At 39.2% G+C, this 18,314-nt stretch overlaps 1 protein-coding gene across 1 annotated transcript in view; it reads left to right on the forward strand.

The window, feature by feature from the left end:
- Positions 1–2,071: 2,071 nt before the first annotated feature.
- LOC123874915 overlaps positions 2,072–18,314 on the forward strand; it is a 47,351-nt gene continuing 31,108 nt past the window's right edge. The window contains exons 1-2 of the mRNA XM_045920478.1: positions 2,072–2,174; positions 7,072–7,290. Of these exons, the coding sequence (XP_045776434.1) occupies positions 7,267–7,290 (24 nt within the window). The 5' untranslated portion in view covers positions 2,072–2,174; positions 7,072–7,266. The remainder of the gene's footprint in view (positions 2,175–7,071; positions 7,291–18,314) is intronic.

The following is an 18,314-nucleotide window of genomic DNA, read 5'->3' on the forward strand; positions in this document are numbered from 1 at the left end:
CCGTAGGAACTGTTTAATTTTCCGGGATAAAAAGTCAATTGCCTATCCCAATTACTGGGACGCAAGCTACCTCGGTACCAAATTTCATAGAAATCGGATAAGCGGATGGATCTTTAGGAATCCCGTGCGAACTTTTTGATTTTGTAAAAAAGTAGCCTATGTCCATCCCCGGGTTATAAGCTATCTCCGTACCAAACGTCAGAATCGGTTAAACTGTTGGGCCATGAAAAGGTAGCAGACATATAGACAGACAGACAGACATACTTTCGCATTTATAATATTATAGTATGGATGGATCTAAATCCATCCATACTATAATATTTTCCACACACAAACATATACATATACAGAAAACAAAGAAGAAACTATACATGAGGGTGCAAAGGCGGCTTTAACGCTAAAGCAATCTCTTACAAGCAACCTAAGTGCAAGCAATTAAATATCACTTGATTTAAAGTTGAAAGAGCCTAAGAGTTCTCCATAATATCCTTAAAGGTGTGTGATGTGAGATGTCTGTCAATCCGCAACGGGCGAGCGTGCCAGACTCATTTTGACAGACCCGTGCTCAGTAGTGAGTCGACAATGGGTTGATTACGATTCACGATTTTGAATATTATACAGAGATGGATATAGAAACCATGCTTCATGATTCCAACCACTGAAATAATCAGCGGCTGAAATCATTTAGGCTTTAACGAGGCCTTTACAGTATTTTCATATGGAAATGCTTTTCCAATGTACAAGTTTTTTATGAATATAAATTGTTAATCGTAATTCGTAGCTATTGATGCTATTCGTAACATCGCTCGTAATAACCAGCGGCATGCACTTCATATACGCATAAAGACACTGCCTACGGGCTTAATAGTTTTTAATTTTTTATACCAAAATTATAACCCATACTTATTATTGTTAGACGTGTATTTTACATTTTGTACCATATGCGTAGTGCCAAAGTAACCGACATAGTTCAAAACAGGTTGCGAAGCTGAAGTGGGCGGGTCACAAACCAACCTTGTTTAAAAAACCGAGGGACATTGAGGTCCCAAGGAGCTGAAAAAGCACCGGAAAACGCATCGTTGGCAAATCGCCTACAAGGTGGATAGAATATGACATCAAAAGCGCTGGATTCAGACGAGTGGCGCACGACCACGACGTATGGAAGTCCCGGGACCTTGGTATTTCCAGTGGTGGACACTGGACATCTACTCAAAAACTTCAGACATTAGCTAGAGCTCTTTAATTTGCAAGAGTACCTGAAAAACTTTGCAAGTAAAACGGATCATTTGTTTTAAAACCTGCTCAGCTGTGCGAGGGACGCGTTCAGATTTACCTGCTCTGTAAAAATCTTCTAGGTATTTACCTCACTTGCTGCATGTACTTAGGTACATCATGCATGTCGTGAACACAGCCTTCCATCACGAAATCATTCCGGTGTTAGAGTAGTCAGCGTATTTAGCCCTCTTTCATTTCATTGGATGCTCGTTTAGGCTCTTTACGCACTGCATTCGATCCGAATCCAAGAAAATTCAATTCTAGAAAGCTCTGGTCAAATCCGGAGTTTCGACGGATGCTGCTTCGCGTGATTTTGAGACTGGCATGCCGCATGACGCATGACGGCTCGAATGCGGATCGGATGCAGTGCGCAAGATACCTAATATTTCGGCCCGTGAAACAATGCTCCGATTTGGAGATATACCTACTCGGACACTAAAAACGATATTCGGATCTAGTGCGCAACCCCTTATACAATTATTACAGCTATTTGAATCAAGAATTTTCTAATTCGGATCGAAATTCGGATGCAATGGTAAAGAGCCTTATTATTTTATAGTAGTCTGTGAACTGGTTAGTTGAATAATGTTTCATATCAGAGTGAATGCGTAAGGCACATTACTGGGCCCAATCAACTTCAATGAACGTTGATGCCATTAGACGGTGTTCGCTATAAATGCTGAATAAAATGCTTTTTACGCAACTATTCAGTGCTGGACACATATACACGCGATATTTTTAGTCTTGACTACCACTTTAAGTCTTGTTTATAAGTCTTTAATAATCTATCTAGTGCTATTGTTGATAGCAGCAGTGTCTTGTGAGCGTACTCGGAACTAAATGTTACTGATGCGACATCTGTCAACACCATGCCAACACGAGGACCATTTTGATATAAGGTACGCTCGCTCGCTCGGTGGAATTCTTCGAATAGGCACAAAAATAATGCTCATTTTGTATCGCACACCTCTTCCAGCGTTCTTATATATACATCCATTTCAGTATTCAGTATAATGGAACTTCAAAGTTCATATTTGAACGTAACAAAATAATTTGAAAGGTGTATGTCGCTCATGACCATACATGACTAGTTCACTGTGACATTGCAGCAAACTTGACATTTCGCCTCTGCAGGCTGAACGGCTGAAATTCGGAGACCGACATACAAAGCTGCCAAAATCTGCATATAGACTGAACACAGTGACCGGGCTTTATACTACGGTAAGCTGAACGAATTGTGCATAGGATTGAAAAGTAAACAAGTCATACTTAATTTAAAAAAAAAACCGGTGAAGCACACGATGGGTTCAGTAGGTAGGTAAGTAATGATGCAGACTTAAGATGGAAGAGGGCTAACTTAGAAGGGGCATGGCTGATCGGTTTCTAGTTTCTATGCATTGTACTGAATTGCTAAATAGCTTGGCGGCATGGCTTACTGAATTAGAACTACCGAAGCAAACCAGGTTTTCCTTGGTTTATCTAAAAAGTAAACAAGTAGGTACCTAGTTTCTCGCTGAAATACGGAGGCGTACCTACTATACGGCATACGCGGCCCTTACGAGAGACCTAACTCCAGAAGGTCTAAAACGTCCGGCAAATTGAGGCGCTTACGCGCCTCTCTGAGAGAATATCCGCGATTTGCTTATCTTTTCAGCAAGAAACTAAGGAAAAACGGAGTATATTAGAATTTAGGTGAACTTTTCTATATAATGGGTAGTTATAATACCTATACAGGGTGGTCAAAAAGTCGTGGATCAAACGAAATAGGGAGATAGAGGAGGTCATTTCTAGCAAAAAAAAATTCTACAGCATGGCCATATTTAAATTGCCCTAAGAATTATGAATATTTTTGGGTTTTTTAACAAAATATCAGATTCTCTTACAATTAGACTAATTTAAAAAAAATGAGATAAAAAATAATAAAAAAAACGATGCTGTGTCATTACTAGATAATGTATCAGCACTACAAACCTTCTATTGAGGCTCTGGCTACCAAATTACAAGAGCAATTAATTTTTTTCCAAAACTTTTAAAGCGTTACCAAAAATTAAATATCACTTTAAAAGCGAACTGTGAAAAAAAATGTACTACTGAAAAGTGATCCTGTATCAGAAAAACTTGCTGATTTAATGCCAATTTAAATGAGGTACAACACATTACTCTTTGTTTCGTAATTCTGGTATTATAATCGTTTTTTCATATCAAGGTGCAAATTTCAGTAGATTAGTTTAATTCAAAATAATTTTGAAGATTATCATGCTGCTAGTTAAACTGCTAATTTTTTGTACGTTGGAATGCTAGAAACATCACTGTGCTTGTCACACTTAAAATTTGTGAAAATAACAGAAACTGTTCACTACCACCACGTGCCAGAACTACCCAGAACGCCCCTTTTCTAGGAAACCAAAGGATAAAAAAACTATGCCTCTCTTTCACATCCTTCCTTATTCCAACAATGCAAATAGAAATGATGATTAGTGTGAACGAGAGGCATAGTTTCTTTATCCTTTTGTTTCCTAGAAAAGATGAACTACTTGCAAGACGGGCGTTCTAGGTAGTTCTGGGTGGTTCTGGCACGAGGTGGTAGTGAATTCTATTCTTTTCACAAATTTTAAGTGTGACAAGCACAGTGATGTTTCTAGCATTCCAACGTACAAAAAACTAGCAGTTTAACTAGCAGCATGATAATCTTCAAAATTATTTTGAATTAAACTAATCTACTGAAATTTGCACCTTGATATGAAAAAACGATTATAATACCAGAATTACGAAACAAAGAGTAATGTATTATACCTCATTTAAATTGGCATTAAATCAGCAAGTTTTTCTGATACAGGGTCACTTTTATGTAGTAATTTTTTTTTTCACAGTGCGCTTTTAAAGTGACATTTAGTTTTTGGTAACGGTTTAAAAGTTTTGGAAAAAATTAATTGCTCTTGTAATTTGGTAGCCAGAGCCTCAATAGAAGGTTTGTAGTGCTGATACTTTATCTAGTAATGACACAGCATCGTTTGTTTTATTGTTTTTTATCTCATTTTTTTTAAATTAGTCTAATTGTAAGAGAATCTGGTATTTTGTTAAAAAACCCAAAAATATTCATAACTCGTAGGGCAATTTAAATATGGCCATGCTGTAGAAATTTTTTTTGCTAGAAATGACCTCCTCTATCTCCCTATTTCGTTTGATCCACGACTTTTTGACCACCCTGTATACCTACTAAATGTACAAATATAACTAAATCATTCGTGTATCACTTTTGAAAATACCTACCTCCGAACATGGCCTGCTTTCTCACATAGCAGCGTAAAGTGACACCAAGTGAGGAGTCAGCTTTGCGTTCGACACGGTACAGTAAACCACGAACGATGGTGCATATTCGAAGAAACACACAAACGAAAATGTACCTTTGGTTAATTGTAATAGAGGCTAAAATTCCTTGGGATAAGAATAGTGTGTAAAAGTTATGCGTTAGCTGGTGTCGGCGCATTGCAGATCGTGCAATATACATGACTCGTGTGCACATGGCGACCAGCGCGCGCGCACCTTGCGCATTTAAAAGTACCTATACTGTGTTTAGCGATGTCCAGCTTGTAGAAAAGGTTTTTTTGAACTACTATACTTACTTAATATTATAGGTACCTACCTAAATGATGCAAGCGACTTCATCCGCGGGAATTTAAAATAAATAATATTTATTTCAGAACAAGAAGTCCATGTACAAAGTTCATGTGTCAGTAACAATAATTCCTTACAATTATGTTGGTAATGTTAGTACAATGTAAATAAATAAAGTGGCCTACCGTGGCAACTCTAGTTGCCCGGTGGCCACTGTTACCCAATGTTTCGTTATTGGGCAGCCTATCCTATCCCTTATTGCAGCCAGAATGCCGTTGTGACTATTACGAAGGCAATGTAGAAGTAGGATTTAGGTTTCTCAAAAATCTCGTTTGAACTCTGATCATCATGATCATAATCATGATTAATCCATCGCCAGCCCACTACTGAGAACAGGTCTCCTCTCGGAATGAGAAGGGTTCAAGCCATAGTCCGCTAAGCTGGTCTGCCAATCCACACTTGGCCAGCGTAGCGGATGCTGAACTGAAACGAAGAACTCTCAGGCATCTCAGGTTTCCTCACGATGATTTCGTTCGCTGTTAAAGCAAGTGGATCTGAATAGGAGGTTGACGGTCTTAACCACTAGGTAGGCTATCGCCGCAACTATAGTACGCAACAGGTCAACATGGCAATCGGGGGGGGGACGCCCCGTACAGCCCCCGAGCTAACCTGGTGCGGGATAGCGCGGGCGACGTACGGGCGCGCAGGGCGTCCCCCCGCCTCATACCCCGATCGCCAACTCGACCTGTCGCGAACTATACCTACGCTATAGAAAGAACCCTCTAAGAAAGGATTTGGAGAATATCCAACGAGATCTTTAAAAACTTGACGCGAATGAAGTCGCGAGGAAAAGCGAAACCTACTTTAGTTTTTACGAAATAAAACTGCATTCGAACTAATCATAAAGTGAAATATGTGTGAAATATGCATTAACGTTGGCTCATAATATTGGAAAACTTACAAAAACACCGTCTACAAAGTTAGCTTGTTTACTTTAGCCCCTGAATCAAAACCGCCCAGTCATCGCGATAAGAAACGCCGATACAAACAAACGAAAGTATGAAATGCAATTACATTCATTTCGTATCTGTTTGGAGTTTTCATCGGAAAAATAGAAATTGGCGCGGGATTTTTGGAAATTGGAATTTTCTTTGTTATGTATTATGAGCAGTACTTTACTACTTTGTAATTTTATCGATCTGCGTGCGGCACATTGCCGCGGAGCGGGGCGTGGGACTCCGCGCCGAGTGAACCGCACGCGGCATGGACCGACTATTAAATGCCGTGTCATGAATTGTTTGCGAAACTGACTACAACGCGGTAAGGGCGTCCTTGCTAGTCATGCAAGTGGCGCTCTCTCGTGAGAGATGACGGAATAGATAAATTCACCAACTAAATGAAGAAATGATTACATTTATTATTCGATGTACATCGATTGTTTTGATCAACTTTGTAAAAAATGTGCTCAACATACACAGCAATGTAGTACATCCAACTGCGAATGCTAGAGCAAATTAGGAAAAGTCCGAACGCGAGTCGCAGGGCCACGGAGCTAGTGCGGCCTCGCGGCCCTCTTTGCCGCAACACAAATCGTTGAAATCAAAACTTTCACGCTACGAACCGCTACGAAGTTTTGCTACGAACTTCCTGCTACGCCGTTGCGCCCTGCACTCGAAACTTTGTTTGGAAAGCGTTTTTATCAGTCACATTCCGAGCCGTTATCAGTGCTTCATCGCACTGAACTTCACGTCTTTATGTCCGCGTCTTAAAGCACGCAGTTCTCTGCACTGTTTTGTTATCGCGTTTGCGAATAAATACCTCGGTTACATATCAATCTTTATCAGATTTTTCCAGCTTATATCTATCGACATCTTTTATTTAATAATAATCAACTCAATAGAGAACTATAACTTGATGAAGGAAATTTTTTCCTAGGAAGAACCAACCAACTATGTACCATCTATGTACATTTTACCATATTATACTACACCGCATTAGTAACTTGATAAACAACGGTATAGAATAGGATTTCACAACAAAGTTTGCTTGCGGATAAAACTCAAAGCGTAATCAGTGAGACCTTCGAATACTCAGAAGGTATTTCTAGCAGGTAACTGGTAAGAGGTAGAACCCAGTACTGGGTACGGCTGTACAGCGGTGGTTTTGTTGTTCGAGTTGCAGGTGGGCCGAGAGCTGGCGACGCGCGTCGAACGAGGAAAGTCGTAACCGCCCGCGAGCGCTCGCCTCGCCGCCTCAGTCTGCGCTCGGCCTCCGCACACATCGCCAGTGAGTGACGCCAGTGCGAGTGACTTTGAGTTTTGACAGTTGTTATCGTGATCGTGTCATGTTTTCATATTGGAACTATGGTGTATCCCCATGAAAATGTGGAGTGATTTCCAGGTAAGACTACTCAGATTCGCCGCTTTAAACCTTTTCTTTTAAGTGTTCATTTGTTCAACTTTTATTCAAGTTTCCAACTTCGTTACGTTGAGTAACATTTCGGTGAATCTGTTATAAAATGGGTAGAATTGTATTTAACTCTAATATCTTCGTTTTGGAAGCCGTGTTTCCTTGAATTTCAGTTGATTTTTCATAAAATTTAATTTCACAACTTTCAATTAAAAGCTTTGAAATTCCGTATTTCGCAACTGTGGCTGGTTTCAAATACCACAGTGCGAATTTGTGACATTTTATTTTCTCAAAATTAAAAATCAAAATAGTTTGGTTCACTTTAAGAGTTACTTTGTTTAGTATATTATATAGTTTTAGTATTTCTTTCTACCCAAATTATTTCAAATGCGCTCTAAAAGTTATATTAGTTTTATTTTTCCTGTAAAACATCAAACTTTATGTACGTAATGGGTTATCTGGCTATTCAGACCATAATAAATAGTTTCTACCAGTTTCGTGATATAATCGCTAGAAACTTGATTTGTCAATGTAGGTTTTTCAAATGCATGTACATAACTAAATAGATACTTAATACAATTCACTTTAATTTAAGTTTTACATGGAACCTAAAATATGAGTTCGAGTTTTTTTAAAAGCTATATTTTCTGTGGCATAATTAAGTTAGATGTAGTGTAAATTGCGAAACGCATCGAAACGCGAAAAATGTTGTTTTGTTTGAAAGAGCGCGCCTTTTTTTGAATCTGACATCTCGGCGCGTTTCCGGCGACCTGTCAAACGTCATGTGATAAAATATAGAAGGGCGCATTCTGTGGAGTATTAAATCAAATCGCCGTATTCTGATAACTGCGCCGCGCTCGAGGCGAACGAGAACTCGTCACAGAAATACGTGCTCGTTGCCGTCTCGCTCTATCGCATAGGGGCGTCTCGCTCTAGCGACGGGTGTTTTTGTGGCAGAGCGGGTTTTTTGTCGGCGGGCGCGAGGCTGCCGGCGCCGCTCGCTCGCTCGACTCCACATTAATTATCGCCGAGTTGGCTCGCCAGTTGCCAGCGCGAACGCACTTTACTTTCTATAACGTTTTATTATGGACTCTTGCTTATTTTTCGGCAAGTTTTACCGTAGCTACGATACTTGCTCAGCTTTTTAAAAGTTTTATTCTAAACGGACTATGATTTTTTCAATTTCACAGACGCATAGTAACAATATAAAACTTAATTGACACAAGAATTATACAGAAGAATGTCTTACACTATAGTTGGATGTTTTTAATACTAGTTATGAGTCGTTGGGTTTTCCTATGAGCGATTCGAGGGGCGAATTGCCATAGCAACAGCCTAGGGGCCCCGCCCAGAGCCTACCTTTTACTTGAAGACATATATTATTTCAAATCAGTTTTAATTATGTACCTACTAAAAATTTAATGAGTAGGTAGGTATTTCCTCAATTTTCATACGTACCTATATCAGCAAGTAATAATTTGCCAATTGCCACTATCAGAGATAGGCTGATACAATTCTGTCTGCATATTCGAATTTGTCTACCTACCTATTTGCGAAATCTGTTGTTTTTATAAGAATCGACATTTAATCGAGTTTTTCGATAAAGCAGTTCAACGTCTTGCCTTGAAAAGGCGGAATCGAGAATGGTTCTAGGAAAACTTCCATTTATAACTTGCGGTCGTTATAAAAAAAAACTTACCTAACTTACGCATATTTGAATTCCGAACTTTTTACAAACGAGGTATAGGTACTTACCTAGCTAAGGAGGTCCATTTTAGTTCTGTAGTCCACATTAAGGATTATTTTAAGTCTAGATTATAAGAAAACCTACCTACTAATTCATGCTCGCGACTTCGTCCGCGTGGATTTAGGTTTTAAGAAATACTATGGAATCTCACAGAATTTCCGAAATTAAACCTATGTCTGTCCCTGGAACGCAAGCTACCTACCTATCTATCGCTGTACCTTTCGTTAAAATCGGTTACACAGATGGGCCATGAAAAGCTAGCAGACAGACAGACAGACACACTTTCGCATTCCTAACATTATTAAGTATATGGATAAGAATGTTTTTGCTCGTGTTTTATCATCTTAGCCTTGACATTTAGGCTACACAAGGTGCATGTTTTCAAGACTGACATAACATGATAGGCCATTATAAAAATTATAATCAACTTACCACTTAGGCGGGCTAGCCCGTAGATAAAAACTAGTTAAGTAAGAACTTTACAAAAACTTAAAAGTTTCTAATCTATTAAAAAAATCTATCACTAACCACTGTTGTTGATCGAAGACCTTCTATTTATAATGAAGTGACCGCTTTTCGTGTTCTAGGCGCTGGCATGCCGTTGCTTTGAGAATAGAACCTCTTTTTATCACGTAAAAAATGAGTAGGTAGGTATGAAGTAGACTTAATAATTGAATTAGAGAAATTATAAAGGCTGTTTTACCCCGGAGCAACAGAACATGCGACAGTGCGGAATGTTACAAATGGAAACAATAATTTTGTGACCTCAAGCAGCATGTGGTAGTCTATTTTATGCCGCAAAAGACCTATGCTGTAGAATTGGAAATTGGAATATAGTAGTTTTACAGTAGCAGTAGTAGTAGCTTGTAGTTCTTGTTACACTGTAAATTGTCGTAGTATGAAGCGTTTGGCATCCCTCAATATATGTCGCATTATGTTGCTTTGCTGTTTTGTTTTTGCTTTTGCGGCTTACCTGCACTATTTTTATTTATTTTACGATCATGGACATCAATCCATTTCTCGAAAGCATAGATTTAGATATCTACAACGTCAAAGCAAAGTCAAAGCTTTCTTGGGTAGGAATTACTTGTAGATTCAGGAAAAACCTTGTTTTATAAATTTACTGGCGACCGTCCATGGGATTTCGTAAAATCCTGCATTAGTCGTTCGTTCAGTTTTCTAGGTCTAGAAGTTTTGGGCTGGGCGTTGATGAGCCAATCAAGTGAGTCAAATCTTTTCTTTTTATTGTATGAAGATGAATATAACGCTATACCTAATTTGAAATGTTGAAATAAAAAACGCTTTTATCACTATAAGATCCTCGGATGAATTTCTCCGTATTCGCATAAAATATCTTCATGATTTGCGAGATAATTACGAAAGTTTGACTTCTAAAATCCCTTCGCTTCAATATGTAGCAAAATATATATGCAATGTAAATAAACCCACACCTCTGTTAGTAAAAAGTTGTAGCCTAAAAACTTTTTGGAACAAACTATGTACTTCCATTTAGGCCTAGTGCGTGGAGGTGGTGGGGTGGGAAAGGGAGGGTGCACTCAGGAATGCGACTTGTTGCAGTCACGTGCATCCGCCGTCAGACGTCACACGTTAACTGCTTACATAAAAGCCTTTGAATATTTGCCTTTGTTGCGTTCGGCGTAAAGGTCAAACCCAAAAGGTAACTTTGATTTTAGCAACACCCTCGATTGATCAGATATGTATTAATAGGTAACTCGATGCTGCTGGAAAATTGATGGATTGATGGTCTGTATTAATGCTGAAGATAGAGTGTTTGTAGGTAAAAAAGGCAATAAATTCGCAGACATAAAATTCATAAGTCATAACGAATACTACTACATAGCACAGTATAATCTGAATAAAAATACATTCTTGGTGTAACTTAACAATTTTAAGTTCAAAGAAAGACAAGTTTGTTTTATAACAACGTAGCGAGAAATGTAGAAAAATATGTGAAGAGGCATTCTCATTGCCGACGGATAATAACACACGCGGCATTTCGCGCATCTCGTCACCACTTTTATTACACATCACGCCCGTTAACAATCGACCACGTGGGGCAAGTAAACATATAAACAAATGAATGAATTTGCCGGAACGCATCCGACGTCATCGACGAAGACACGCATAATAATTGCTTATGCAAACGAGCCTTATTATGTAAAACATTATGAATCGTGCCGACATGTTTTGACATAAACATTTACGACCAATTATGAGCCTATTGTGTGACTCAATGAACTTGAAAGACATTACAATAATATAGGGCATCGACACCGGCTTATGAATGGACATAAAGAAACACCTGTTTAGAAAAAATACGAAGCTTAGCCGTTGTCAGGTGAACCGAATTGAATGCGGACGATCATATTTTTATTACCGTTGTATTGAGTTACAGATACAGAGTTTTAAGACTCTTCCCTTTTTTCGTCTTATATCGCATCGTGGCAATTGTGGTATATCGCGGATTCAAGTGTGGCGCCAGTAATTTAATATATATTTTATTATATTCGCAATTTTTTGTCTTCTTACATTACTACAAGCGCAATTAGTATAAAACTAATTGATGTGATTCTTTCCTTTTTTCGTTGCATATCACATTGTAGCAATGTAGGTATAGCATGTCAAGGGATTCACTTGTGGCGCCAGCAATTTATTTTATATTATAATAATATGTTTGCAACTTCTTGTCTTCTTACACTACAAATCGTAATAAGCAAGTTCATTTTAGCTTGATAGCCTAAGAAAATCATTCGATGCCACAATGCGGAATATAATTTCTCAATCGTGGCATCGTCGTATTTGCAATGAAATGAAATCATGAAATGTTTAATTTGCCAGAATATATTATGGGATAGTAAATAGGTTATTAGACAAGATGTTAAATGAATAATAACACGTCAATATGTCACATATTATAATAGTACATAGGTACATATAAAAGGAAAGAAAATAGGGATCTAGGTACCTATGTAATTCTTCGCATATCATATAGCATATAACCTAGGTTATATGCAATCATTCTGATTTAATATTTTACGTCATCTGACTAGAAAAAAAATCATGTCGGAAAAAAGGTGGGAGTCTGCGAGCGAGCTTGGCGAAGTATGTGAAACGTTACAAATTCCTAGAAATAAGCTGTAAGGCGAGTGACGAATGTCGAGCACGGAGCAACAAGCAAACGTAGAGAACAAGTACACCGTCATTATCTCGAGTCATGAATGAAACGAAACGTAAATTGAAATGTATCGCGTGCTATAATCCGCGCATTAATCTCACTCAAATGCCGATCGTTGCGTAACATTGAACACAAACGGCTCAAGTTCATTGATCCACTTAATGTCCGCTAAATGTGTCGTTGTTGTCGAATGTCAAAACAATGTTACATAATTAACGCGTTTACATGCCATCTGTGCACGTTCGTTCCGGCGCCGCGCCTGCCGCTTCCGAGGCGCCGACTGATCACCACTGATACGTCACCATGTTTATTTATGAGCTTATGATTATAAAATGACGTTTTAGCCCATTCCGATATCGTTGACCGCTCGCCGTATAATAATAGCATTCATTCATAAGTGATTTATAGTAACTACCTACCAAATAGATTTGTAGTGGCATTAATAAAGCCATTATCGCATAATAATTATTATACCTATACAAGATTTTACGCCACTTGCCGTCTTGCGTCTGTAGTAAAACAAATCAACCTCGTTTTGTTTACATGTTTCGCATCTAATTTACGTTGGAATGCTTAACATTTTTTGTTGCATTTAATTAATTCACTATACCTACGTAGTACCGACATTCCTAACTTCGGTTTACATTTACGTTGTCATTGATTCTAATCATTGATAATGCAAATATCTATCTGTTTATCAAGCTGTTTATGTATCTTTTTGAGATGTGAAATATCAGTTGTCTGCGTTCATGAAACCTACGTTTAAAACGAGATGCATGTAAGCATAAGCAATTGAATTTAAACATTGAACTTATCGATTTGAAGTTACTTTTTGGATAAATCCTATATTCGTGTACCTACTAGTAAGGGTAGTCGTAAGAATTCATCGCAACAGAATAACAAAAATCAAGGCCCACTGAATAAACTTAAAATGTAAGCAGTTAAAACAGCAAAATGTATGCGACAGAGTCACAGAAAATAACTTTAAGATTTATTGCAGTAGTTAAACTTTCACCCCGGGCCTGAACTTGACCGTCAAAATGAGAAAAATGCCCATAAAAAAACATCAGTCTTGTGCGATGATGTGAATTTACATAAATTATTGGCGGCGGCGCGTCTGGGGGCGGCCGTGTTTACCCAATGCACTGTTTACATAGGCATGCCGAACCAGAGTTCAACGACTCGTATATGGTTATAATGTTTTACGGCCATGAAATTGGGTCGCCTTATTCCGGACACATGCGAATAAACGGAGGCTACTTGCGAAATGCGAATGTCAGGTGACAGGTGCGATTTCGGGGCTTTCTTTGCACATCGCCGCAAAGTGAGCGACCGCCGCGGAACATACGTGTTATCTAGTCGAATAACTTACTATTAACTACAAGTTTGAGGAGACGGAGGGGTGAAGGGAGTACGTCTTCACTCATTGACGGTTGAAGCGGCCCGCGACACTTTCACTGCTCCGTTATTGCACTACGCGCCTACTGCACCGCTCCCCCTCGGCCTGCCTCCCCGATGCATTCACCCCTGCCTCCCTATCCCTGCACAGGGCTACCCGAATATAAGGGTGCCTTTCGAACCCAAGAATAGCAGCTATCTTTGAATAACGCTAATCATTTAACTTTTTACAAAAGCTAGTTAAGATCTTATTGTGCGAATCAAAATTGAAAAGCTCGCGCTCGACTAAAAAGCCTGGGAAATTGTTATTTTGCTCTTTTCTTTAACTATTCCGTAAATATCAGCTGTTGGAATGCGACAATGAGTGGGCGCTCTTGACAGCTAACGGATTAGAATGCTCGAAAAAGTAACATTGTTAAAGATGTGTCGGGAGAAGGTCGGCGACCTGTGTCGCTAACCTAAGCCGTGCAAGGAGACAATGCTCGGTATGCTAATAGTACAATGATTGCATCAGAGCAATCAGTCTATCAACGATCGTATCTCGAGTCTAGACGAGGAGCCGCTGCGGAGGCGAGTGGCGAGTGAGGGCGAAGTGGGACAATGTCATTGCTGAGGGCTCGCCATTATTTGCGTAGCCGCGTGTCAAGCAACGCGTCCCCGAGTGTGACAAGTGCTCGCAGGTCGTGACGGAAGTTTGTAAACACGGCCGGCCTTGCTCCCGACCACCACCGCACCGTTAGTCACGCACGAAATACCCCGATATCGCATCTCTCAATGAGCCGAGCGCTATCTCTGCGCTATCGATACTATGCAATCAATAATGCAAATCAATACGGAACGATTCAGTAATCATTACGTAAACCGAGTGACGCGGTCAATCTAACTGTACTGTTAAAGTATAAGATATGCGGTCCTATTCAAAAGGTCCACTTCGAGTTTGTAAGTCTACCAATCCGCACTTGAACTATCCGTTCTCAGTAGTGGGCCGGTGATATGTTGATCATGATGAAAGTACGAGTATAGTCAGTATCGTCGCGTAGTAGTTAGCGACTGCTGCGTTCGTATCGTCGCCCGTGGGTGTGAGCCGCGAAGGAAATGGACGTCGGGAACGCGCGCGGCGAGCGCCGGGCGCCGGGTCCGGCTGTCGCTGATTGATGGGCGATAGATAGCTCGACATTGAACCCGCTGCAGGCTACTGTAAATATATCTAGTGCGGACTTCCGCCCGTGACGTCGTGGCGGTGACGCGGCGTGACGTAGCACCACGTACATATTCTTTTTCTGTTTACACTATAAAGCATATTTATTTACATTGTTATTGCATAGCGGGGTCGTCGCCTTATCTTTTATTGCTTTTGGCTTTTCTCACGTGTTTGTACTACTACCTTTCCGTTCTGTTTCGGATTATTATTTTGTTACTCAACGCTTTGTTTTATCGTTTGTTTATGTAATAACTCTTATTTGCTTCGAATACGTTAAATCTATTTTAAATGGCATTACTTTATTAGTAGTTAACGCGGTCGTCTATTATTTATGAATGGTCGATTGCTAATTTTGTTTTCCTATCTATTAGTAAACATAACTACTTAAGGTGGTCGCATACTAGCCTGCAAGTCTACTTAAGGTTATATGCGTGTATAGTCTAGATAAAGTAGCTTTCTAATAGTGAAAGAATTATTAAAATCGGTTCAGTAGGTAGTTTCAGAGTTTTTCGATAACAAACAAACAAATATTTCCTTTTCATAATATTAGAACCTATAGCTTAACCTTCTTTCAACACTGTAAAATTCATATGATACATTCGACCGCTCGAAGATAACTTCAGCATTCGACGCAACCCATGCCGCCGAATCTGTCACTCTGTAATGGCTCTTGCGGCCGTGTGCAATCACCTTTATTGTACTTTTATAATTCCCGCGAGTTAAATACAAAGCTAATGTGATAGTAAGAGCCCGCCTTTGACCTGTTATAGGATTGTTGTTAGTCATTCGCCTAGAAGGCTCCTGGGACTAATCTTCTAAGTGCGCAGCTTTCAGAAGAGGGCACGAGCCACCCTCAGGGCGGGCGGGGGTTCATTAAAAATTCATTCTTATTTCGGAGCGCTGTAATCAGCCGCAAAGGGGGAGACGCACGTTTCAGCTTCTCTCATTATTTAGTATCGTATCCATTAGTATTGTTAATGTATAATGTCTGAATGAAAATAATGTGTTATGTAGGTAAGTAGGGACGTTGACATGTTTTAAGTTTACAAGTCTGTGTGCTTACTCTCTTTGGATTTTTTTTTTAATAATCGTAGTAACTTTGTAGGGCTACGGAGGCGTCTACGTTTGATTTAGGCTCTACGACATTTATGATAACTTCGCTAATAATCTCTTTAACAAAATATAACCCGAACCACCCGAAGTAAAAGTAATTCTATCCTTTTCTATAGAGTACCAAGACCAACCTATTTGGGAAAAGAATAGTGTTGTGTTTAGGTTTGTCCGGTTCTGTCGAAACTCAGTTTAGATTAAATTTGTAAGCAACCGCTTTAGCAGTAGCACCTATGTATGGCTGTTATTGTTAAATGTCTAGTCTACCTACATATACATTTTACAGTAAAGTTTGCGGTAAATTCAACCCTGTACAGTCAACAAATATTTTAATTTATAACCCTAAAGCATTCCTACAATAAAAATTGTTTTTTTAGGTTAACTTTATCGTTTCGAATAGGCATTCATTTTGTTTTGGGCACCTGATTTCGATGATGACACAAAATTAATGTGCTTTAAATACTAATACGTTTTTCATAATTGGATAATTACGGTAATGAAATGCACGAATGTGTGTGTTCGACACATTTCTATGGGGAGGCCTCCCTCTCATCCCGTCCCACGAATGTTCTACCATTTGTCCACGATTATGATCTAACTTCTAGTTTCGAGTAATCTCGAAGTTTTTTTACATGCTTTTTTTATTAAAACTAGCTGATACCCATGACTTCGTCCAAAAATCCCGTGGGAACTCTTTGATTTTCCGGTATAAAAGTAGCCTATGTTACTCTAGAGACTATCTCTATGCGAAAAATCAAATCGATTGTTTGCTAAGTGAAGGTGCTAAGCGTGAAGGAAGGACAAACAAACAAACAAACACACTTTCGCATTTATATGGTATAGTAATAGTATATATGCAATTTTTTAAGTTAAGGCTCACGCTTCACAGAAATTCGGATTTCGATTTTAGGTCGTTTCATAAAATGTCATCAAAAGAGTTCACATTAAACAAAGATAATGTAAACTTAATTAACCGACTTCTAAAAGGGAAGCTGGAGCAAGTTCTTAATTCTTTTGGAGTCAGGACCGATTTGGGAGTTTACGATTTATATTTTTTTATTATCTACTTATTTAATCTGTTCATTATGAAATATTAATAACAAATCTAATCTAAATCTCCCCTTTGATCAAGTACAAAATACCTGTTGAGCGCTGAGCTGAGTTAATTTTTTGTAGATAGATTACAGAAAAAATAAAAAATATCTTAAAGTAGGTACGTAGGATTCCAAAAATAAGAAAATTCCACACAAAGCAAAAATTTCGATATTCTTTGCGATTTCAAATCGAGTTCTGTATTTAGTATCAATGGTAGGGGTCCCGGGGAGTCGTCGGCGTCAGGTCGCCCCCGCATGCCATCCCGTCTCCTCCCCTCCTAATCTTTTTTAGTCCTCCCATCGAGCCAGTGACGTCACTGCTCACAGGTTTTTGCAATGAAAAAATGATTAAGGTTTTTTATAGCGAAAGGTTAAATATATACATTGCTAAGTAAATTAGTAACTGCTAAAATATTGAACATTGAGCATTTCTAAATAATATGACACGTTTTTATGCAAGGGGAATTTTAACGAAATATTAAACATTAAATTGGATGTACTCGTCTCGTAATTTGCGTACCTACCTACTTTACGAAACGTACGCGTACATTTGGTACAGAGATAGCTTGCATCCCAAATCTGAGCGGTCTACACTCTACTCGGCTTCTGGAGCGAGCTTGGATGGCTATAATGAAGACTTCGGAAGGAAGGGGAAATGCAAGCACAACAGACGAAAACGTTTCAGTGTGGAAACCAGCCTAGAGAGAGGAAAGAAAGGAGCTTGCATCCCAGAGGCCGACTTATGCCACATGTTATCCCGGAAAATGGATTAGTTCCCTTAGGCTTTTTAAAAATCTAAATTCACGTGAACAAAGTCGCGGGCATCTCGAAATTAATAATTTAAAGCATTATTATAACGGTACAGATGAACAGGTTGGCTTGCACGTACGGGGTTGCAATGCCAGGTAATCTAGTATCTGGGTGCACGCATCATATCAGCTGATCGGGCGTTTCCCTTTTCATCTCGCACTTCGCGTAATTAATTGAACGCCACGGGCGGTGCGAGCCGGCGATCGACTTTCATACTTAACTACACCACCGTTATAGACCGAGAGATCAACTATAGTTTTCCTGTGTGGCGTGTACACAAAAATGTTTCATCGTTAGTAGTGTTTGTATAATCCATGCGGCATAAGATAGTTTAATCTTATTATTAAACTAACTTATGCCCGCGACTTCGTTCGCGTGGGCTACACAAATTTCAAATCCCTATTCATAAAAGCTGTGCTTTTTCAAATGTGATACCTAGGTAAACGTATGGTATCTTGG

Source organism: Maniola jurtina, chromosome 19 (genome assembly GCF_905333055.1).
Source record: "Maniola jurtina chromosome 19, ilManJurt1.1, whole genome shotgun sequence".
Taxonomy (NCBI): domain Eukaryota; kingdom Metazoa; phylum Arthropoda; class Insecta; order Lepidoptera; family Nymphalidae; genus Maniola; species Maniola jurtina.